The sequence below is a fragment of the Bufo bufo genome, chromosome 1, assembly GCF_905171765.1.
Source record: "Bufo bufo chromosome 1, aBufBuf1.1, whole genome shotgun sequence".
Lineage (NCBI taxonomy): Eukaryota > Metazoa > Chordata > Amphibia > Anura > Bufonidae > Bufo > Bufo bufo.
The window spans coordinates 712,622,844-712,646,483 of NC_053389.1; the positions used below are offsets into that span (position 1 = coordinate 712,622,844).

Genomic DNA, 23,640 nt, shown 5'->3' on the forward strand with positions numbered 1-23,640 from the left:
GTGCAGAGCTGTGTGTGTAATACACTGTATACAGTGCAGAGCTGTGTGTGTAATACAATGTATACTGTGCAGAGCTATGTGTGTAATACACTGTATACAGTGCAGAGCTGTGTGTGTAATGTGTAATGAGTATCTATTCTTAGGCAGCAGCCCGGAGCTGACTCCTCCCACACCTGTGACTGATCACATGGTCATGACATCACCAAAGGTCCTTTAGGGTTTAGCATCTACTGGCCGAGGCCTGAAGCATTGACCTGCCTGTGAGCCGGAGCCGGAGCCCCTCCACCTCAGTGTGTCCGCCGGGTGCTGGGGTGAGTGAGGCCGCTCCCCCTCAGTGTCGTGCAGACTGCCGGTAGTATGAAGTATTAACCCCTTCTACCTCCCTAGAAGAGCTGTTAGTGACATTAACCCCTCCACTGCCTGAGAGAAGAAAGGAGATTTATTTTTATACCTCCTAGCTTAAGAAAATATAAACATCTGCAAACGTTTTAGACATAGCCACGCCTACTGCTTATCTATACACCCCTCCCCAATCCCACCCAGTTTACTTAGTGGCCCCCACACACAGCAGAATGCCCCCATAGTGACCCTTCACAATAGTACTGCTCCGCTGCCCTCTTTAGTGACCCCATTACAGTAATGTAGCCCCCATACTTAGGGCTCTTTCACACTTGCGGCAGGACGGATCCGACAGGCTGTTCACCATGTCGGATCCGTCCTGCCGCTATTTCGCCGTGCCGCTGGACCGCCGCTCCGTCCCCATTGACTATAATGGGGACGGGGGCGGAGCTCCGGCGGTGCACGGTGAAAGCCGCCGGACTAAAAAGTCCTGCATGTCCAACTTTTTAGTCCGGCGGCTTTCGGCGAAATAGCGGCAGGACGGATCCGACATGGTGAACAGCATGACGGATCCGTCCTGCCGCAAGTGTTAAAGAGCCCTTAGTAACATAGTTTATAATACTGAAAAAAGACATTTGTCCATCCAGTTCGGCCTGTCATCCTGCAGGTTGATTGAGAGGAAGACAAAAAACAAACAAACTGTGAGGTAGAAGCCAATTTTCCTCACTTTAGTGGGAAAAAATTCCTTCCCGACTCCAATCAGAATATCTCCCTGGATCAACGACCCCTCTCTAGTAGCAATAACCTGTAATATTATTACACTCCAGAAATACATCCAGGCCCCTCTTGAACTCTTTTATTGTACTCACCATCACCACCTCCTCAGGCAGAGAGCTCCATAGTCTCACTGCTCTGACCGTAAAGAATCCTCTTCTATGTTTGTGTACAAACCTTCTTTCCTCCAGACGCAGAGGGTGTCCCCTCGTCACAGTCACAGTCCTGGGGATAAATAGCTGATGGGAGAGATCTCTGTACTGACCCCTGATATATTTATACATAGGGCCAGATTTATCATTACTCTGACAGCTCACTCCACTTTCACATATGGCTAAAGTCAGTTTTAACCAAGTCAGATTTATGATCGGCCCTTTAAGACTGTAATAAATGTGGTTTGACAGTAGCAGTTTATCCGTCAGTAAGCAGCTTTACAAAAGTCGCACATCTTTACGAAAAAGTCGCACGTTTTTATGAAAAAGTCGCATGTTCTATTAAAAAGTCTCATAAGATAAGCATGGTCCTCACTGGAGTGAAATTGCGACTTTTTTAATAATCCCAATAGTAAATCTGTCTAGAGATTCATTTACATAAGAAAACCCACCCACTTTTAGAAAACTGGTGAGCATAGTGCAGAGCAGAAAAAAGTCGCAAATTTGTGCGCAGTTTTAGCGTTTGGGACTTTTTCACTCCATTATTCTGACCTGAGCTAATGATAAATTTGGCCCATAGTTTTTAGATCTCCCCTCAGTCGTCTTTTTTTCTAAAGTGAATAACCCTAATGTTGATAATCTTTCAGGGTACTGTAGTTGCCCCATTCCAGCTATTACTTTAGTTGCCCTCCTCTGGACCTTCTCCAGCTCTGCTATGTCTGCCTTGTTCACAGGAGCCCAGAACTGTACACAGTATTCCATGTGTGGTCTGACCAGTGATTTGTAAAGTGGCAGGACTATGTTCTCATCACGGGCATCTATGCCCCTATTGATGCAACCCATTATCTTATTGGCCTTGGCAGCAGCAGCCTGACACTGGTTTTTGCTGCTTAGGCTACTTTCACACTAGCGTTCGGAGCGGATCCGTCTGATGTTTCATCAGACGGATCCGCTCCGATAATGCAGGCGTTCGCATCCGTTCAGAACGGATCAGTCTGCATTAAAACTTAGAAAATTTTCTAAGTGTGAAAGTTGTCTGAGCGGATCCGTTCAGACTTTACATTGAAAGTCAATGGGGAACGGATCCGCTTGAAGATTGAGCCATATTGTGTCATCTTCAAGCGGATCCGTCCCCATTGACTTACATTATGAGTCTGGACGGATCCGCTCGCCTCCGCACGGCCAGGCGGACACCCGAACGCTGCAAGCAGCGTTCAGGTGTCCGCTCACTGAGCGGAGCGGAGGCTGAACGCTGGCAGGCGGATGCATTCTCAGTGGATCCGCCTCCACTGAGAATGCATTGTCGCCAGACGGATGCGTTCGTGGCCGCTCGTGAGCCCCTTCAAACGGTGCGCACGAGCGGACACCCGAACGCTAGTGTGAAAGTAGCCTAAGTTTGCTGTTTACTAAAATTCCCAGGTCCTTTTCCATGTCAGTGTTACCCGGTGTTTTACCATTTAGTATGTACGGGTGACTTGCATTATTCCTTCCCATGTGCATAACTTTACATTTGTCAGTGTTAAACCTCATCTGCCACTTATCTGCCCAAGCCTCCAATCTATCCAGATCCCTCTGTAGTAGTATACTGTCCTCTTCAGTGTTAATTACTTTACACAGTTTAGTGTCATCTGCGAAAATGTATATTTTACTATGCAAGCCTTCTACAAGATCATTAATAAATATATTGAAGAGAATAGGGCCCAATACTGACCCCTGAGGTACCCCACTAGTGACAGTGACCCAATCTGAGTGTGTACCGTTAATAACCACCCTGTTTTCTATCACTCAGCCAGTTACTTACCCACATACAGACGTTTTCTCCCAGTCCGAGCATTCTCATTTTATATACTAATAAATAAATGACCAGCTACTCAAACAAAACTACTTTCAATAAAAGATATAATGCTTTAATATAACACATCCTATAAAATACATGACACAATTTTAAAACACTCTGATCTTGTATGGCCAGTTAAAAAATCCAGTCCCTCTAAAATAGTGCCGAGCTCGAGCACTATTACAGCAAAATAAAATATTCCGATAAATCCTTGTCGCACACTGTTAGGAGCTGTAAGTAGGGTTCCAACCCCAACTTCAATAAAGAATAAAACTACAGCTTATTCAGTTTGCAACTAGGTTGATTCAGGTTTTTATTTGACTTGCGGCAATATTCATATCGTATAACGTTTCGGCACGCAGGCCTTCTTCAGATACTATGCCGCAGTATAAGAGGAGGAGGAATAGGTAGCAGAAAGACAGACGCAGCTGGAGACCATGTGTCTAGACCACACTGAAGTGAATGAGTAGACGCCTATACCAGTGTTCCTTATTTGTCTGGTGTTTAATGAACAGACATATATATAATTGTATGCAGATTTTATACGGCGTCCTTGTCTTGTATTAGCGCAGTTGTCCTGCGTTTTTCCAATTTATGCAGTGTCAACACGCAACAAGTCAAATAGTACGTAGTGAATCTGTTGGTCCACACTGCAATGTATTTGCACGGTCTATTTTATAAAACTTCCCGATATCTGTACTGGCAGCAAGCTATTTGATGTATAATAAATCTGCTTACCCCAGTCTTTATTTGAGCCGTAGGTGTGAGAATTTTCCTTCAGCGACTAATACATACTTGTAGCTGTTGGCTGGCCCTTATCGCCAACTGTCGGTGCCGGCACCTGAATATAGGATGCCCGGATTTGGAATCCGGGAAGGTGAATAAGAACCGTGGCTTGTGCTTGATTAATTCCGGTATAAAAATTCTATGCTCGAGATATTCTTTAGTTTGTCTGCAATGACTCTTTTTTGGAAACACTGATTAAATATCCGCCAGATGTGTTTTGAAACCCAAAAATGGTTTCTTCCTCAGTGGCATCAGGTAAAAAATGATGGACAGAATCACACTAAATTCTCTAGTGATCCTGTCAGGAATATGGATTAATATTTACTGTCAGCCATGTCCTCACACCCACCATTTGCTGAAAGATGGCAGAGGAAATCAAGCTCCACAGGGGGGGGCCTTGCTTCAAAGCCGCAGCCAGATAGCAAAAAACGCCTAGCAGGCCACATTTGATTACATTTCACACCTCCAGTCAGACAGCACGGATCCTGCACGAAAACCCCCAGCAGGAGGTATCAGCCCATGCCAGGATCAATGATACCTCCCAGACATGTTGGCACCTACATTTCATAAGGAATTATGAATCGCCCGGCCATCGCAGGCGCAAATCGGATACATATTTGTGTCCCGGTGGCCACAATGAATGTGCCCATGGTCTTTATTTGAGGATAGGATGCCAGGGAAGGGAGATATCCATATCTCCCCACAGAAACCAACTAACGGTACCATGTTTGGACTCTAGTTGTAGCCGGAACCCAGGCGGATCAATTGGGCTTAGAACCATCTTCCTGCAACATTCTGGTCTGGGGCTATGAGCCCTTAGGGGTTTCATGGGTCATTTTCTGCCAGCACCAGTGTAGGAGGGGTGGACCCTACCCATAGGCGGGGAGGGGACCGGCCGGCTACAGGTCATAAGCCCATGCAAGCCAGCGGGCGGGGTCTTTCTCTGAAAGGGAGTCACAAATGTCTTATGTTGTGACCCAGCAACTTATTGTTTACATTAACAGAGGAACAATAATAGATTGTATAATATATCAAACACGGTATTGTTATTAGTATTCTTTATTTATATATATTGCTACTTGATGGTTGATATTAATGTTATGTATGGTACAAAACTGCCTCTATTTTATTGTATTTTCAGCGTTTATAAAAAACGCACAGTATGTACAGATTCACACAATTTCAATCTAATTCGGTCCTGATTTTTAACTGAAGGACCGAATGTAAGAAATCCGGCTCATTTTTAAATGGATCACTGGAGAATTTAGTGTGATCCTGTCCCTCATTTTTTACCTGATGTCACTGAGGAAGAAACCATTTTTGGGTTTCGAAACGCGTCTGGCAGATATTTAACCTCTTCAGGACACATGACGTACCGGTACTGCATGTTGTCCTGGTACTTAAGGAAACATGATGTACCGGTACGTAATGTGTATTTCCGATCACCGCCGCCCGGCGGGCGGTGATCGGAACAAGGTGCCTGCTCAAATCATTGAGCAGGCACCTTGGCTAAATGCGCTGGGGGTCCCGTGAACCCCCCGTGTCGGCGATCAGACCTGCGGTTTGCAGGTTTGCGGGTTTTACCTGTGGTTGCGGCGGCGGGCGGTGCCATTGGGTCCCCATGCAGCTGTAGGGTGGACCCGATGGATCTCACAGGCCGGAAGCCCCCTGGATCTCACAGGCCGGAAGCTGTATGAGTAATACTCACTGTATTACTCATACAGCCAATGCATTCCAATACAATGTTTTCTGTGGTTGGGAAAAATTTGTATTTTATGCCTGTGAGTAATTAAATCCATTGTGTTTGTTAAATATATCACAGGCAGAGTCCATTGTGTTTGTTAAATATGTCACAGCCAATGCCATTGTGTTGTTAATTGCGTTACAGACAATGCCTATTCTGTTATTGATTGTGTCACAGGCAATGCCATTGTGTTTATTGAATGTATAGTTTTTGTGTTTAAACTGTAAAGGATTGGCTGCTATGTTATGTCCTCAGTTCCCAACCAGGTCCACGGTGGTGGTACCCTTGTTGGAAAATGTGTATAAAAGGCAATGCTTGTGTGGTCAATAAAGAGTTCCTGTTTTGGCCTTCAACATAGAGCCTCGTCTCATGTGTGTGGGGATTGCTATACGCTGTATACTCCCCTGGCTATAACTCCTAGCTCTTGTAAGAGCTGTTGCTGTTCCTTGTTCCTATGGTAGTTACGGTGTCGAGCGGAGTGCTTGGAGTCCTCGGGAAGCACTAGGAGCATCCATCAATGGAGGTACCCAGTTTGGGTGCCAGGAGATCCGTTACACCTAATTAGCTGACTAGAGTGTGACACTTTGAGCCTAGAATTTTGAACCTTTTCACAAAATTCTAATTTTAAGCTGCATTAATGCAATTCTTTTTAATTTGCATTACTGAAATAAATGGACTTTTGCACAATATTCTAATTTTTTCGAGTTTCACCTGTACTATTACATGACCTATGGTGCAGATTTTCTGCATGTAAATCCACACGCAAAATCCACTCACAATCCTGATTGTGTGCATTTAGCATTACAGTAGTGTAGCCCCCTTACTTAGTGCCCACTTTATAATAGTGAACCTGTATTGGCCTTGTTCCCCCAGTGAATGGACACATCCTTCTCTCCCCAGCAGCAGGTCTGATGAAGTGACGTCATTGCGCCTGATGAGCACAAGAGCGCAGAGGCCATAAGATCATCATTCCCGAGCCTGTGTGCGCTCTTATTCAGCCCATTAGGTGTAATGTGGTGATGGCTGAGGAGAGCACCGGCCGGGTGAATGGTGGAGCAGGGAGGTGACAGCTGAGGAGAGCACTGGGATAAATGGTGGAGCAGGGGGGTGACGGCTGAGGAGAGCACCGTCCGGGTGAATGGTGAAGCGGGGAGGTGACGGCTGGGGAGAGCACTGGCTGGGTGAATGGTGGAGCATTGAGTTGAAGGCTGAGGAGAGCACCGGCTGGGTGAATAGTGGAGCAGGAAGGTGATGGCTGAGGAGAGCACCGGCTGGGTGAATGGTGAAGCGGGGAGGTGACGGCTGGGGAGAGCACTGGCTGGGTGAATGGTGGAGCAGGGAGGTGATGGCTGAGGAGAGCACCGGCTGGGTGAATGGTGGAGCAGGGAGGTGATGGCTGAGGAGAGCACCGGCTGGGTGAATGGTGAAGCGGGGAGGTGACGGCTGGGGAGAGCACTGGCTGGGTGAATGGTGGAGCATTGAGTTGAAGGCTGAGGAGAGCACCGGCTGGGTGAATAGTGGAGCAGGAAGGTGATGGCTGAGGAGAGCACCGGCTGGGTGAATGGTGAAGCGGGGAGGTGACGGCTGGGGAGAGCACTGGCTGGGTGAATGGTGGAGCAGGGAGGTGATGGCTGAGGAGAGCACCGGCTGGGTGAATGGTGGAGCAGGGAGGTGATGGCTGAGGAGAGCACCGGCTGGGTGAATGGTGAAGCAGGGAGGTGACGGCTGAGGAGACCACAGGCCGGGTGAATGGTGGAGCAGGAAGGTGACGGCTAAGGAGAGCACCTGCTGGGTGAATGGTGAAGCAGGGAGATGACAGCTGAGGAGACCACCGGCGGGGTGAATGGTGGAGCATTGAGTTGAAGGCTGAGGAGAGCACCGGCTGGGTGAATAGTGGAGCAGGAAGGTGATGGCTGAGGAGACCACCGGGCGAGTGATTGATGGAGTAGAGGTGATGGCTGAGGAGAGCACCTGCTGGGTGAATGGTGGAGCAGGGAGGTGGTGGCTGAAGAGAGCACCGGCCGGGTGAATGGTGGAGCAGGGAGGTGACAGCTAAGGAAAGCACTGGGTGAATGGTGGAGCAGGGAGGTGACAGCTAAGGAAAGCACTGGGTGAATGGTGGAGCAGGGAGGTGATGGCTGAGGAGAGCACTGGGTGAATGGTGGAGCAGGGAGGTGATGGCTGAGGAGAACACTGGGTGAATGGCAGAGCAGGGAGGTGATGGCTGAGGAGAGCATCGACCAGGTGAAGTGAGCACTGGCCATTTGCTGAAGTAAGACAACCCCTTTAAGAGGGTTTCTTAGCAGTGCTAGGTGCAGGAGGTTGATGATCCCTGCTGTATTACAAAACATCTGTGTGTGTAAATGCCCGTCTGACCAATGTTTGGTCAGAATATCTGTCAGATAGTCTGTAGGTGTAATACAGCCCTTGGTGTTTTGTGTGACCAGTCGCTGATCATATTGATGTCACGGTATGCAATATATTATCACAGTTATTGTTTATACTTGTAGTGGGACCTTACGCTTACGTTTTCCTGGAAAGACAAGACTTTCTTAATTTACATACTTCATGATGGACCAAGACAAGAATCTCATGGCTGAGAGTATATTAAATATCACCCTGGAGATCATCTACCTGCTCACTGGAGAGGTGAGGGATTTTGGGGAAATATGTCAAATGATCTAAATTTCCTTCTGGCAATAACACAGACATATGATTGGAGTGGTGATGAATTGGGGGCATTACATCTTAATTTAAATTAAGCAGAGGTGTTGGGTGTGAAGGTACCTCCAATCCATGCCGCAACTCCCGTCCCTCCATTTCCTGTACCCACTAGACCAGAAGTGATGACGTACTGTTCCCATTCACATCACTGCTTCTGTCAATCACTGGTCTTAGTGGTTACATCTGCAAGAACAGCAAGTGATTTTTGAGGCTCTTCGGTGACCTGTAGTTCTTGCATTCTTGCACACATGACCACTGAGGTTAGTGATTGACTGCACATCAGCATGAATGGCATGTCATCACTTACGGTCCATCAAGACGGGAAACAACGGTGACTAGAGCTGCAGGACCTCATAAGGTGAGTGACTCCTTTTTTTTTTTTTACTCCCACCCCCTGCCTCTGCTTAATATTTATTTTTGGTCAGAGAATCCTTTTAACCCCTTTTGGAGTTGGTTATTTAAATATGGCGCCCGCTCGCAAGCGCAGCGGGCGCCATATTTGCCTGGTGTCTGCTGGTTTGACAATAACGTCGAACGCACAGGTTTAACCCCTCAGATGCCGTGGTCAAATGTGACCACGGCATCCAGAATCTTAAAAACCCAGGAGTTTGTGCTCCCGGGGGTGCAGCGGCTCCCCCTAGCAGGGATTGGAGGAGCCTGATTCTTTGTGCGGCAGTCTCGTCCTTCTGAAAGATCCGAGGCTGCTGCAGATGGGTTCCATGAAAACCCTGCCTATGGCAGGGCTCCATAGGAATGCAGTGAAATTCTCCTAGATTCCAATGCTAATGCATTGGGGTCTATGGGAGCAGCAATCTAATGATTGCTTGTTCAAGTTCCCAAGGGGAACTATTAAAAAGTGTAAATGAAAGGAAAAATAAGAAAATATAAAATTCAAATGTTTGTTCCGTGGATTTTGCATGTTCTCTGCCTGTTTGTCCTCAGTTTGGTTTTGTCTGTGTTTTGCCTTGGATTCACATGTGTCCTGCCAGTTCTTTATCTGGTTCTGTCTATGATCTTGCTTGAGCCTCTGGTGCCTTGCAGTGGTGATTCTGACCTGTTTTGTCAGCTGCTGACTACACTGGGACTACTCCAAGAGGTGGCAGTCTGGTGGCTCCCCTGCATCAAAGTCCAGATCCCTGTATAGGGGTTAAAGGGTGAAAACCAGGACAACGCCCTCAGGTTAAGCCCAATGTCAAACCACTTTGTTGGCACGGTGGTTTCACAACCATTGTCCGTAACACTATTCTTGCTTTGGGGGGCTCTCAAACATGTCCCATATAACACCATATGAGTGATCTACTATTGGCAATATCAGCGGTGATAACTGTACTATTTGCTGTTCAAATTCTGTCTAAATCTATAGGATTGCACCGTAGTAAAAAAGAAGTCTGGAGAGTCTCACCATGCATCAGGAAGATGGACCAGGCCACAGAACCTCATGAAGATGCCTCCAAGTCGATCACTGGCACTTGAGAGAGATAGTGAGCAGAAGATTCTGGAACTCACTAAAACGATCATGGAGCTGCTGACCGGAGAGGTGAGCATTGCTAAGAATGATGAAACATTATACCGTAACACCAAGAGACGTGTCTGGATGTTGACTGGATCATTATGTGTGCCAGGTTCCTGCTGGGCAGTATTTAGAGAAACCCAAAATCCTGTACGAGGATAATATGGAGAATAATGATCCAGGTAAGAAGAGACTTCACTTAATGGAAAGGAAAAAGTAGTTTTAAAGGTTAAAGAGGACCTGTCACCTCTCAGGACATGTCTGTTTTAATAGCTACATGCATCCCCATTGTAATAACAATTATGGATTTCTACTATAAGTTATGAATGAATTGCTATTAGCCTTCAGTAAGGGTACAGAGGGGTGGTAACCAGTTGGGGGTAATTGCACGAACTCAGTCTATCCAATCAGTGCTGACATTTTCAGACTGTGCAGGGACACCCCCCCAACTGGTTACCTCCCCTCTGTACACTTACTGAAGGCTAATATCAATTAATTCATAACTTCTAGTGCAAATAATAAAGGAATGGCACAACATAGAGCCATAAGAATAGAGGCTCCAGAATTGTTATTACATGCGGAATGCAAGTAGCTATTAAAACAGACGTGACAGGTCCTCTTTAACCTGTTGGGGACATATGACGTACCGGTACGGCATGATGTCCCATTACTTAAGGACACAGATGAACACCGTAAAAAATGTAAAATAAAAACTGTGCTAAATAAACAATTTTTTTGTCACCTTACATCACAAAAAACAGCAAGCGATCAAAAAGGCGTATGCCCACCAATATAGTACCAATCTAACCGTCACCTCATCCTGCAAAAAATGAGCCCCTTACTAAGACAATCGCCCAAAAAATAAAAAAACTATTACTCAGAATATGGAGACACTAAAACATCTTTTTTTTTTTGTTTTAAAAAAGCTGTTATTGTGTAAAACTTACATAAATAAAAAAAATGTATACATATTAGGTACTGCCGCGTCCGTAATAATCTGCTCTATAAAAATATCACATGACCTAACCCCACAGGTGAACACCATAAAAAATAAAAACAGTGTAAAAAAAAACATTTTTTGTCACCTTACATCACAAAAAGTGTAATAGCAAGCGATCAAAAAGTCATACGCACCCCAAAATAGTGCCAATCAAACCGTCATCTCATCCTGCAAAAATCATACCCTACCCAAGATAATCGCCCAAAAACTGAAAAAAAATATGGCTCTCAGATTATGGAGACACTAAAACATGATTTCTTTTGTTTCAAAAATGAAATCATTGTGTAAAACTTACATAAATAAAAAAATAGTATAAATATACGGTATCGCCGCGTCCGTGACAACCTGCTCTATAAAAATACCACATGATCTAACCTGTCAGTTGAAGGTTGTAAATAACAAAAAAAAAAAAAACGGTGCCAAAACAGCTATTTCTTGTTACCTTGCCTCACAAAAAGTGTAATATAGAGCAACCAAAAATCATATGTACCCTAAACTAGTACCAACAAAACTGCCACCCTATCCTGTAGTTTCTAAAATGGGGTAACTTTTTTGGAGTTTCTACTCTAGGGGTGCATCAGGGGGGCTTCAAATGGGACATGGTGTAAAAAAAACAGCAAAATCTGCCTTCCAAAAACTGTATAGCATTCCTTTCCTTCTGCGCCCTGCCGTGTGCCCGTACAGCAGTTTACGACCACATATGGGGTGTTTCTGTAAACTACAGTATCAGGGCCATAAATATTGACTTTTGTTTGGCTGTTAACCCTTGCTTTGTAACTAGAAAAAAATTATTAAAATGGAAAATCTGCCAAAAAAGTGAAATTTTGAAATTGTATCTCTATTTTCCATTAATTCTTGTGGAACACCTAAAGGGTTAACAAAGTTTGTAAAATCAGTTTTGAAAACCTTGAGGGGTGAAGTTTCTAAAATGGGGTCACTTTTTTGGAGTTTCTACTCTTGGGGTTCATCAGGGGGGCTTCAAATGGGACATGGTGTGAAAAAAACCAGTGCAGCAAAATCTGCCTTCCATAAAAGGCATTCCTTGCCTTCTGCGCCCTGCCGTGTGCCCGTACAGCAGTTTACGACTACATATGGGGTGTTTCTGTAAACTACAAAATCAGATAAATATTGAGTTTTGTTTGGCTGTTAACCCTTATTTTGTAACTGGAAAAAAAAATATTAAAATGGAAAATCTGCCAAAAAAGTGAAATTTTGAAATTGTATCTCTATTGTATATCTATTTTCCATTAATTTTTGTGGAACACCTAAAGGGTTAACAACGTTTGTAAAATCAGTTTTGAATACCTTGAGCGTGTAGTTTCTAGAATGGGGTCATTTTTGGGTGGTTTCTATTATGTAAGCCTCACAAAGTGACTTCAGACCTGAACTGGTCCTTAAAAAGTTGGTTTTTGAAAATTTCTGAGAAATTTCAAGATTTACTTCTAAACTTCTAAGCCTTGTAACGTCCCCCAAAAATAAAATGTCATTCCGAAAATGATCCTAACATGAAGTAGACATATGGGGAATGTAAAGTAATAACTATTTTTGTAGGTATTACTATGTGTTATAGAAGTAGAGAAATTGAAACTTGGAAATTTTCAAATTTTTCCAAATTTTGGGCAAATTTGGTATTTTTTTATAAATAAAAATGTGGGGTTTTTTTTACTCCATTTTACCAGTGTCATAAAGTACAATATGTGACAAAAAAAAAACAATCTCAGAATGGCCTGGATAAGTCAAAGCGTTTTAAAGTTATCACCACTTAAAGTGACACTGGTCAGATTTGCAAAACATGGCCTGGTCCTTAAGGTGAAATATGGCCGTGTCCTTAAGGGGTTAAGTAGAAAACCATCATATGATCATATTAAACAATGTATTCAGTCATTGTGTGTGTCCCCTACAGATGGATTTGGTGAGAGAAATAAACAACAAAGATCTTCTAGTCCTCCCTATTCAGAATATATGGAGGAAAAGAAAATTGATCGACAAGACGAGGAGGTACATAAAACGAAAAAATGTCACCAAGTGCCCTCATATTGGCGTGAGCCTGCTCTGTGTTATGACTTGGGAAGAAGCTCATATTTTATTCTACTTGAGTACCTGATATAACGCTTTACTTCTCCGGTTTACCAGGATGAAGAATCATTTCAGATTAAAGTTGAAGCTGTAGACGGGCACGAAGACAAGTTGTACGATAATGGTGATATGCAGTGTAAGGACGAGGAAATCCCCATAGATATCGCTGCAGGTGAGTAAAAAACCTCATGTCATTTGTAGATTGTTTTCCTGTTTTGTATGCTTTTATTACCCAAATAAATACAATACTTTATCAGATAAGGCACAGTTGTCTCATAAAGTCACATTAGATTCATTCAGATCACTGATTGGCTCTAGACTGGTCGTCTGGAATAACACAAATTGCTAAGTGATCCTGAAGACTACTTTTAGGCTAGGTTCACTTTGAGGCTAATATTTCGTTACTCTGTTCTGTTACAGCAACGAAAATACTGGACGTGCTGAAACAGCTGCATGCACCTGACACACCCAACAGACTCTAAGTTAGCTTGTTGGATTTCCGTCATAGAATCCTAATTCCTTATATTCATAGAACCCTGCTGTATCATATTCACTCTTCATAATCATAGATCCCTACTCCTCATAAACCTAGAACCCGGTCCCCATGACATATCAAATGTTTTCTAAAAGCTTGGTAATTCTTTATTGTAGATGTACATTGTATTCACAGTAATGGAATCCAGGATATTTCATGCATAAAACATCCAGAAATATTAAACATGAATGATGTAACTATGCTATGCATCTTGCCTAGTGTTCCACATAGATTGTAGTACATCTGCGGACAACAGCATAAGCAAGTGATGCTTAAAATTGGTGAATAATTACAAAGTTTTTCCAAGAACTAAAGGGGTTTTCCGAGATTTTTATACTGATTTATCGGCAGGCTAGGTCATCAGAATCTGATCAGTGGGGGTCCGACACCCGGGACCCCCGCTGACCAGCTGTTTGAGGAGACAGTGGCACTCCTGAGAGCGCCGTGGCTTTCTCTCAGCTTTCCCAAAGCCAGTGACGACAAGTTCATCAGTCACGTGGCCCAGACGCAGCTCAGCCCTATTCAGGTGAATGGGGCTGAGCGCGATACCAAGCACAGCCGTTACACAATGTATGGCGCTGTGTTTGGTGAGCTGCGAGAAGGCTGCGGCGCTCAAAGGATCACCGGTGCCTTCTCAAATAGCTGATCCGGCGCGGGGGGGGGGGGTCGGACACACACTGACCATATATTGATGACCTATCATGAAGATAGATTATCAGTATAAAAATCTGGGAAAACCCGTTTAAATATTAATGACTTATCCTCAGGTCTGTTTTCCACTAGTTCTGGCATTGGAACAACACATGGTTACTGCAGCACTGCTACCATTCACTTGAATAGGACTGCGCCGCTGTAATATTTTTTTATGAATTTACAGCTTTTGAATTAGCACTGCTATATTTCTTTCCCCAGCCAATGCCCACAACATCCGGAATTCCTCTCCACATTGGGAATTGGAGGATAACAAAGACTTGGAGAATTCCCCAGAAGAAAACTGTCTTCAGGAGGTCAATATCAATAATGAGATTTCGTTTGATGGAGAAATTGCTCCTGATAAATCCACTTTTCCTCCATGTGGTACAGCTCACAGTGACAAAGTTTTCACCTGTGTGGACTGTGGAAAATGCTTCCACCAGCACGAGGCACTATTGATACACCAGAGGACTCATATGGAGAAGTCCTATCTGTGTTTTAACTGTGGGAAGTGTTTCAAAAAGAAATCAAACCTCATACAGCACCAGAAAATCCACACCGGTGAGAAGCCGTTCCTCTGCTCTGAATGCGGGAAAAGTTTTGCGCGTAAAGCCGATCTCGTAAAACATCAGAGAATCCACACTGGAGAGAAGCCGTTTCCTTGTCCTGAGTGCGGTAAATGCTTTACCCAGATATCTGCTCTCATAAGACATCGGAGATTCCACTTGGGTGAGAAACCCTTTTCATGTTTGGATTGTGGAAAGTGTTATATAGATAGACAGTCTCTTACTAGACACCAGAAAATTCATCATATGCGGGAGAGAGAGAAATTGCCGCTTGAACATTTGCATTTGTTCGACTGAAGGTTTTTCATGGACTTGAAAAAATGTTTCATAAAACAGTAAAGTACTATCTAAAAAAACACATGAGATAATAGTATTAAACCATGTCTGAAGCCCTGAGTGCTGGAGTAACAGCAGGATGCTGGAATAGATGGTAAGATCTACCAGATCTTATAGGTAGTCAGAAAATACCTGACCCCTGCCAATACGTGGTTTCGGTGTAGTTGGAGACCTGCATCACTGGAGACATCCAAGATAGTTCTTTTGCTACTTTTTACTACTGTGCTATTGAAATCACTGGAATTTTTACTAAAGGGTATTTTGCTCTAGTTCTAGTTAGTGTTGCAGTGATACACCCTGTTGTGAGTGTTCAGTTACATGAGATCTCTCATCTTTTAGTGTTCCTTTTCTAGCACATATTACAAGTAAGTTTGAGGAGTCCAGGGAGATTGTCTCTGAATGAGTCTATTAGTCTATGAGCTTGTAGAATTGTTCAGGAGCCGTTTTGCCCAGTTACATACATGCAGTGTTCAGCCTTTAGTGTGAGGTCACTAAGCACATCTATGACTTGCAGCCAACTTGATCAGTCAAATCATAATAATTAAAGAGACTTTTTCGAAGACCCCAAATATAATACAGTAATGGTCCATTCACACGACCGTAAGCCGTTCCGCAATATATGGGCACCAGCCGTGTGAATCACGGATGCGGGCCCATTGACTTGAATGGGTTCGCAATCCTCAAGATACAGCGCTGAGCGGAGGCACTGATCGTAAGCGCTACTGTGGGCCTTTTGGTCCGTGCCTCCGCACCGCAAAAGATAGGACATGTCCTATATTTTGCCGTATATAGTGGTTCGCGGACCCATTGAAGCCAATGGATCCGCAATACAGGATTCACATGGCCAGTGCCCGTGCATTGCGGACCACAGCACGGGTACGGACAGCTTACGTTCGTGTGAATGTACTCTAATAGTGAATAGTTTATATGATGCCAACCTTTTAATCTGTCATTTCTGTCTTTAAACTCACTTGTCTTCCACGGCGCGCACAAACAGGCCCTGCGATGGATACTAAGAACTAGTCCTGCTTATCAGTCCTCTCTGTGAATAACTGGGCCCATTTGTGGGAATGCGATTGAATAAAAGCATTTTTTTAATGGAAAAAACGCCACTGCAGTTTCTTGAATGGGCTGATTCTGAAGGAGGGCATCATGGGAGGCCTAGTCATGATGTCAGAGGAAATACAGTCTCCACAGAGGGCGTAGTCACGTGACTACTCTCCAGATCTCCAGTACAATAGTAAGTTGCAGGGCCTTGCAGGGGAAGCACAGGGAGAAGGAAAATTTCTACCTGGATAACCCCTTCAAGTCAACTGTTTCCCATCACCCTTGCCTGAGGTTGCAGTTAGTATTCTAGGCTCATACTGTGCAACTTCATGCTGACTTATGGAGATTCAACTCCTGCTTGTTTTTTGGATTTACCCTTTTGTCTTCTGTTACTGTTTATATTGTCTCTCCTGGTAACTGACCTTGGCTCGTCTCTGGATTTACCATTTGTGTTCTGCATTGACTGTATACAGGTATGTCTTTTCCTGCTATTGATTCTGGCTTGTCTTGCATTTAACCTTTTGTGCACTGCTTTCATTGTGTTTTTGATCCTGTTTACTGACTCTTTTGTTTTCCCTGGTCATTCTGGAAGGTCTGCTACTTGTGTGCTCGCACCAGCATTCTGTTACCAGCTCCGCAGACGTATCCTGGGTGCCTAGCAGCCAAGTCCGTCCTGCTTTGCAGCGAGCCCTGGTGCAGAACCCAGGGGTAGCCTTAGGGCTCATTCAGATGGCCGTATGCTGTCCGCAAAAATACTGAATGCTATCGGTTTTTTTAGCGGATCTGCAAAAAAACAGATAGCATTCAGTATTTTTGCGGACCCATAGACTTCAATGGGGCCATGTCCTGATTTTCACGGACAAGTATAGGACATGTTTCATTTGTTTTGCGGAACTGTGGAATAGAAAAGGGCCCCATAGAAGTGAATGGGTCAGCATCTAATCCGCAAAAAAACGGATCCGCATTTTTGCGGATAGCATACGGCCGTCTGTATGAGTCCTAAGTCACATACAACCCAAAGTGGTTTTAGAAGGTCGGTAGCTGTTTGGGGGCACACTGACTGGGTTCCAAACTGTGACTTTAGTATGTCCTAACACCACCATTAGGCTACTCGGATTTGTATGCAGAAAATCTGCATGAAATCCGCATATAAAACCTAATAAAAAACACACACAAATCTGCATAATTAATTATAGTTTTGGTGCATTTTTGTGTGGTTTTTGTTTTGTGGATTTTCTGTTAACCCCATTGAAGTATATGGGGGAAAATCACTAATTTAGGCATAAGTGTACATGAGATTTGTCAAATCTCATTCACTTTGCTGGTACTGTATTATGCTGCTTTTTTTTTTACATGAAATCTGTGCAGAAAAACTGCATAATCCGCATCACGTGCAACCACCCTTAATGTAGTTTTTTTTATATATGGAAGTAATTATCACTTATAAGGCCGTCCTCTGCTGGAACAGACTACCAGAGTTTAGGCATCCTCTGCAGGAACAGACTACCAGAGTTTAGGCATCCTCTGCAGGAACGGACTACCAGAGTTTAGGCATCCTCTGCAAGAACAGACTACCAGAGTTTAGGCATCCTCTTCTGGAACACACCACCAGAGTTTAGGCATCCTCTGCTGGAACACAATACCAGAGTTTAGGCAACCTCTGCCGGAACAGACTAGCAGAGTTTAGGCATCCTCTGCCGGAACAGACTAGCAGAGTTTAGGCATCCTCTGCCGGAACAGACTAGCAGAGTTTAGGCATCCTCTGCCGGAACAGACTACCAGAGTTTAGGCATCCTCTGCCGGAACACAATACCAGAGTTTAGGCATCCTCTGCCGGAACAGACTACCAGAGTTTAGGCATCCTCTGCCGGAACACAATACCAGAGTTTAGGCATCCTCTGCCGGAACAGACTAGCAGAGTTTAGGCATCCTCTGCCGGAACACAATACCAGAGTTTAGGCATCCTCTGCCGGAACAGACTAGCAGAGTTTAGGCATCCTCTGCCGGAACAGACTAGCAGAGTTTAGGCATCCTCTGCCGGAACAGACTAGCAGAGTTTAGGCATCCTCTGCCGGAACAGACTAGCAGTTGGTTGCCACAGATGTGAAAGGAGCCTAAGTGGTATTTTTGTCCTTATTGTTGCTATGTTTGTAGAATTTTTCTGTTAAAGGGTTTCTGTCATGAGAAATAACGTTATGTAGCTGACTGACATTAGTGATGTGCTAATGTCAGCAGTACATAACAGAATGCTTTATAACTACCTGCCTGCCGCCGTTCTCTTAAAATATGCTAATGAGCCTCTAGGTGCTATTAGAGCGTTGCTTCAGCACCTAGAGGCTCGGTCTACGCACCCTTTGGCACACCCACGTAGACCGAGCCTCTAGGTGCTGAAGCAACGCCCTAATGGCACCTAGAGTTTCATTAGCATATTTTAAGAGTATATTAAGAGAACGGTGGCCGTAAAAACGGCAATTCCGTTCTCGAAAAAAATAGAGCATGTCCTATTCTTGTCCGCAATTGCAAACAAGAATAGGTATATTCTATTAGTGCCGGCAATGTGCGGTCCACAAAATGCGGAACGCACATTGTCGGTGTCCGTGTTTTGCTGTAACAGTAACGCCCCCGTTGCTCCTAGAGGCTCATTTGCATGTATTAAAACATCATTATTCTCAGCAATGCGGCCACATATGAACATGGGACCAACACAGATGTCTTCAGCTGCCAAGCGCACATGTAACAGGTCAGCCAGTGTCATAGGTACAAATCTTCTGACAGATGCCCTTTAATGTTCACTATTTTATAAGAGGACATTTTTCTAAAAGGTTGAAATATTTTTACAGGGAAGTGTTTCAAATCTGTAATTTGAATGAATATTTTTTACACAGTGTTTAATGTATTAATTTATTAAAGTCTTTTTATGTCTACAAATAAAGCTTGATTCTTTCATATATACCATATTTTCCGATGCACCTGACCATAAGATGCACCTAGGATTTAGAGGGGGAAAAAATTTTTTTCATCAGACCCCATTCTTTATTAGACCTCAGATCAGACCCCTATCAAATATAAAATAAATAAATGAACTTACCTCTCCAGCTCCGGACTGCACCGACACTCTCCAGATCCAGTGGCTATTCCTACATTTACGCTCTCTAGTCTTCTCCGGGCACCTCACTGCACTGTGGCCTAAAGTGGCACAGCATCAGATTATAGTGCACGTACTACGTCCTGACACTGTACACAGTCAGGACAGTGCAGCGTGGGTCTTGAGAAGACCAGGAGTGGTGAGTACAGTCAGAACTAGGAGCACTGTGTTCACTGCTCCCTGGTCCTACTGGTCCATAATGGAAGAGCTCACTAATACTGGCTCTATAAGGCTACTTTCACACTAGCGTTCGGGGCTCCGCTTGTGAGTTCCGTTTGAAGGCTCTCACAAGCGGCCCCGAACGGATCCGTCCAGCCCTAATGCATTCTGAGTGGATGCGGATCCGCTCAGAATACATCAGTCTGGCTCCGTTTGTCCTCCGCTCCGCTCAGCAGGCGGACACCTGAACGCAGCTTGCAGCGTTCAGGTGTCCGCCTGGCCGTGCGGAGGCAAACGGATCTGTCCAGACTTACAATGTAAGTCAATGGGGACGGATCCGTTTGAAGTTGACACAGTATGGCTCAATTTTCAAACGGATCCGTCTCCCATTGACTTTCAATGTAAAGTCTGGACGGATCCGTTTGCATTATCATGAACAAAAAAAAAAAAAAAAAAATTTTTTTTTTCTTTTTTTGTTCATGGTAATGCAAACGGATCCGTTCTGAACGGATCTAAGCGTTTGCATTATAGGTGCGGATCCGTCTGGGCACATACCAGACGGATCCGACCTAAACGCAAGTGTGAAAGTAGCCTAAGACGCGCTACCATTTGGGGGAAAATACGTCTTATGCAGCGAGAACAAGACTTTAGCCCATGAAGATGGAGTTTCTCCAAAGATCCTTCCTTTTACACAATCTTGTCTTTTTTTGGGCTTGTAAAAAATGGCATGAACTTCAAGAGTTTCTTGAGTGGCATTTTTTTATTCATACATTATTATGTATTTTTTAGGCTTTTTTTCTAATCATGTACAGCAGTGGTCCCCATGTTTTTTTTTTTTTTGCACCACGGACCAGTTTTATGCAAGACCATTTTCCCACAAATGGGGAGGGGGGCTGGTGTGGTTGGGGGTAATCACGCACATAGAAAAACACTATAAAGTGCATATTACATAATAAGCGGCCAACAGTATATAAAGGCCAAATAATACTGCTCCCCCATGACCTTACCCATGTAGGTCATTTCCCACTCAGTGACATACATGTGATGTATCCTCTGACTGGAGTCATTCTCTTCCCTTTTTTTACCTCATTCCTTCCCCAGTATTTTCCTCTTCACATATAATGCCCCACCAGTAGTGCCCTCTTCACATTTATAATGCCCCCCAGTAGTGCCATCTTCACATATAATAACCCCCCTAGTAGTGCACTCTTCACATTTATAATGCCCCCAGTAGTGCCCTCTTCACATATAATGAACCCCCTGTAGTGCCCTCTTCACATTTATAAAGCCCCCCCCAGTAGTGCCCTCTTCACATTTATAAATCCCCCCCAGTAGTGCCCTCTTGACATTTATAAAGCCCCCCCAGTAGTGCCCTCTTCACATATAAGGACCCCCCTAGTAGTGCCCTCTTAACATTTATAAAGCCCCCCAGTAGTGCCCTCTTCACATTTATAAAGCCCCCCCAAGTAGTGCCCTCTTCACATTTATAAAGCCCCCCCAAGTAGTGCCCTCTTCACATTTATAAAGCCCCCCAGTAGTGCCCTCTTCACATATAATGACCCCCCCCCCCACAGTAGTGCCCTCTTCACATATAATGACCCCCCTAGTAGTGCCCTCTTAACATTTATAATGCCCCCCAGTAGTGTCCTCTTCACATTTATAAAGCCCCCCCCCCAGTAGTGCCCTCTTCACATATAATGCTCCTCCCCCAGTAACGCCCTCTTTACATATAGTACCCCCCAGTACTGGCCTCTTTATATATAGTGCCCCCAGTCGTGGCCTCTTTACAAGTAATGTCCTTTGTATATATATATCTCACCAACCCCTCCCCAGCAGTGCCCACAAACACAAAGAAAAAAGAACCAAATACTCACTCCTGCTGTCAGCTTGCTGCCCTGGCTGCCTGCGTCACACCACAGGCAGTTGCCAAAGTCATTGCGACCTCCTGCACCAGGTGTCTGGTGGCGTGATTACGTTGTCACACCGCCTGTGACCTAGTAAAGAAAGTAGCGATGATGTCATTGCGACCATGCTGCACCGTGGCACTGCCCCATAGGCCACAGGCCTGGCAGCCTTCAGTCAATGAGGCAAAACAGCGGGGCACAGGAGCCAATAGTTCCCATCCCCGCCATTCAACTACCCGCAGACCAGTACCAGATGATTCCCAGCTTAGTGGTTGGGGACCTCGGCTGTAGAGTAGCCTAAGGGGCTATACCTCGAGCATGCTGTTTTTCAGTTAAAAAAACAAAAACAAAAAACACATCTGACCAAAAAAATGCACCAAAAGTGAAGAAAATCAACGAAGGCTTCACACTGTAAGCTAATTAAACACAATTTCACACGCAGAGAAACCTTTTCATTGTCTTGAGTGCAGGAAATGCTTTACCCAGAAATTTCACATGGGGTTAAAACCCTTTGCATGTTCAGACTGTATAAATGCTTTACACATGGACCATCGGAAACTCCACAACTGGGGGGGAAAATGGACCATGTCACTTATGTGGCACCAGGGACACGTATTGTGTATAAAATTGGTGATAAATAAAACCCATAGGGGGAGATTTGTCAGGACTGGCGTACCCACATGCCGATCCTGAGCTCCCTGCACTGGCGTGAAATGCACCTAATTTATTAAAAGGCAGATGTCTGCAATGATTAAAAAAATTACCCCCCCCCCCCTCCCCCAAAGTATCCATAGGGAGAAGTTTATCAAAACTGGTGTAAAGGAAAATTGACTTAGTTCCTCATAGCAACCAGTTTCCATCTTTGATTTTTCAGAGCTCCTTTGAAAAATGAAAGGTGGAATCTGATTGGTTGCTATGAGCAACTAAGTCAATTTTCCTTTACACCAATTTGATAAATCTCCCCCATAGTCTTTAACCCTAAGCAAATTTTTATATCACCTAAATGCTTCAGGATGGAATGCCCTTAGGGTCCATTCACACGTCCGCAATTTCGTTCAGCATTTTGCAGCATGGAATTGCGGACCCATTCATTTCTATAGAACAGCACGATGTGCTGCCCGGACACGGAATTGCAGACCCGCACTTCCGGGTCCGCAATTCCGTTCCTGAAAAAAACAGAACATGTCCTATTCTTGTCCGCAATTTCGGACAAGAATAGGCATATTCTATTAGTGCCGGCAATGTGGAACGCACATTGCGGACGTGTGAATGGACCCTTAAAGTGGTTGTTCAGGATTAGAAAAACATGGCTGCTGGCTGTCTTTCTAAATACAGCACCACCCCTGTCCACAGGTTGTGTGTGGTATTGCAGTTCAGCTCTATTCACTCCAATGAGCCAAGCAGCAATACCACACACAACCCATCGGCAGGGGCATAACTACCAACTTTTGAACAGTGGCATGCTTAACATGCCATGGTGAGTTGTTGTTTTTCTACGCTAACCCATGCCTCTAACTCTGCCCAATCCCCCATAGTTATTCCCCCTGAGTGCCCTGATACATTAGTTATGCCACCATGGTGTCCCCACATAGTAGTTATGCTCCCTTCCAGTAGTACAGCACATAAGGCTAGCTTCACACTAGCGCTAAACTGTTCCGGAGTTCATCTTATCCGGCACAGCCAAATACTATCTTTCCCCACCGGTGTCCATTTACTATAATGGGACCTGGCTGTTTCTGGCATTAGTGCCAGGATTCCACCCAGAAAAAAACTGCTGCTTGCAGCAGCTTTTGTTCTGGCCGTATCTCAGCACTAATGCCGGAAACAGGCTGGATCCCCTCCGGGTCCCATTATAGTCAATAGAGCCGGGCGGTGCTGTGGCAGTTTTCAGCTGTGTGGGATGCGATCAACTACGGCAGGCTGTTCCTCTACCGGAACAGTTTAGCACTAGTGTGAAACTAGCCTAAGCATTAGGCCTCATGCACACGGCCGTGTTCCGCGGCCGAGAGCGGTCCGTGGTAACCCGGCCGGGATTCCTTCTGACAGCAGGAGCTATGATCTATACGAGTGTATCACTGTACAGCAGCGGCGGTATGAAGCGCACGGCGTCATAGCAACCAATGACGCCGTGCGCTCCTGCTGTCAGAAGGAATCCCGGCCGGGTTACCACGGACCGCTCTCAGCCACGGAACACGGCCGTGTGCATGAGGCCTTAAGAAAATAAGAAAAAACACTCACCTAGCCCCATTACCCTGATGAACAGCGGAGATCAGCTATCTCCCGCAGGCAGGCTCCATGTGGTGATGTCATCGC

General features: G+C 44.8%; 1 protein-coding gene across 1 annotated transcript; it reads left to right on the plus strand.

Annotated features, from left to right (window-relative positions):
* The first annotated feature begins 208 nt into the window (after positions 1 to 208).
* Positions 209 to 15,769, plus strand: LOC120985995 (oocyte zinc finger protein XlCOF8.4-like). The gene is made up of 7 exons (XM_040414258.1): positions 209 to 311; positions 8,143 to 8,281; positions 9,720 to 9,893; positions 9,979 to 10,048; positions 12,770 to 12,864; positions 13,000 to 13,114; positions 14,390 to 15,769. Exons 2-7 carry the CDS (start codon positions 8,201 to 8,203, stop codon positions 15,031 to 15,033), a joined length of 1,179 nt encoding a protein of 392 aa, XP_040270192.1. The 5' UTR covers positions 209 to 311; positions 8,143 to 8,200; the 3' UTR covers positions 15,034 to 15,769.
* The last annotated feature ends 7,871 nt before the right edge of the window (positions 15,770 to 23,640 follow it).

Bases quoted from the DNA above. Each gene is read 5' to 3' on its own strand.
- LOC120985995 (XM_040414258.1), top strand. From the start codon at position 8,201: ATGATGGACCAAGACAAGAATCTCATGGCTGAGAGTATATTAAATATC. The intron at 8,282-9,719 runs GTGAGGGATTTT...CTAAATCTATAG, and splicing joins TCTACCTGCTCACTGGAGAG to GATTGCACCGTAGTAAAAAA. The intron at 12,865-12,999 runs GTACATAAAACG...CCGGTTTACCAG, and splicing joins TTGATCGACAAGACGAGGAG to GATGAAGAATCATTTCAGAT.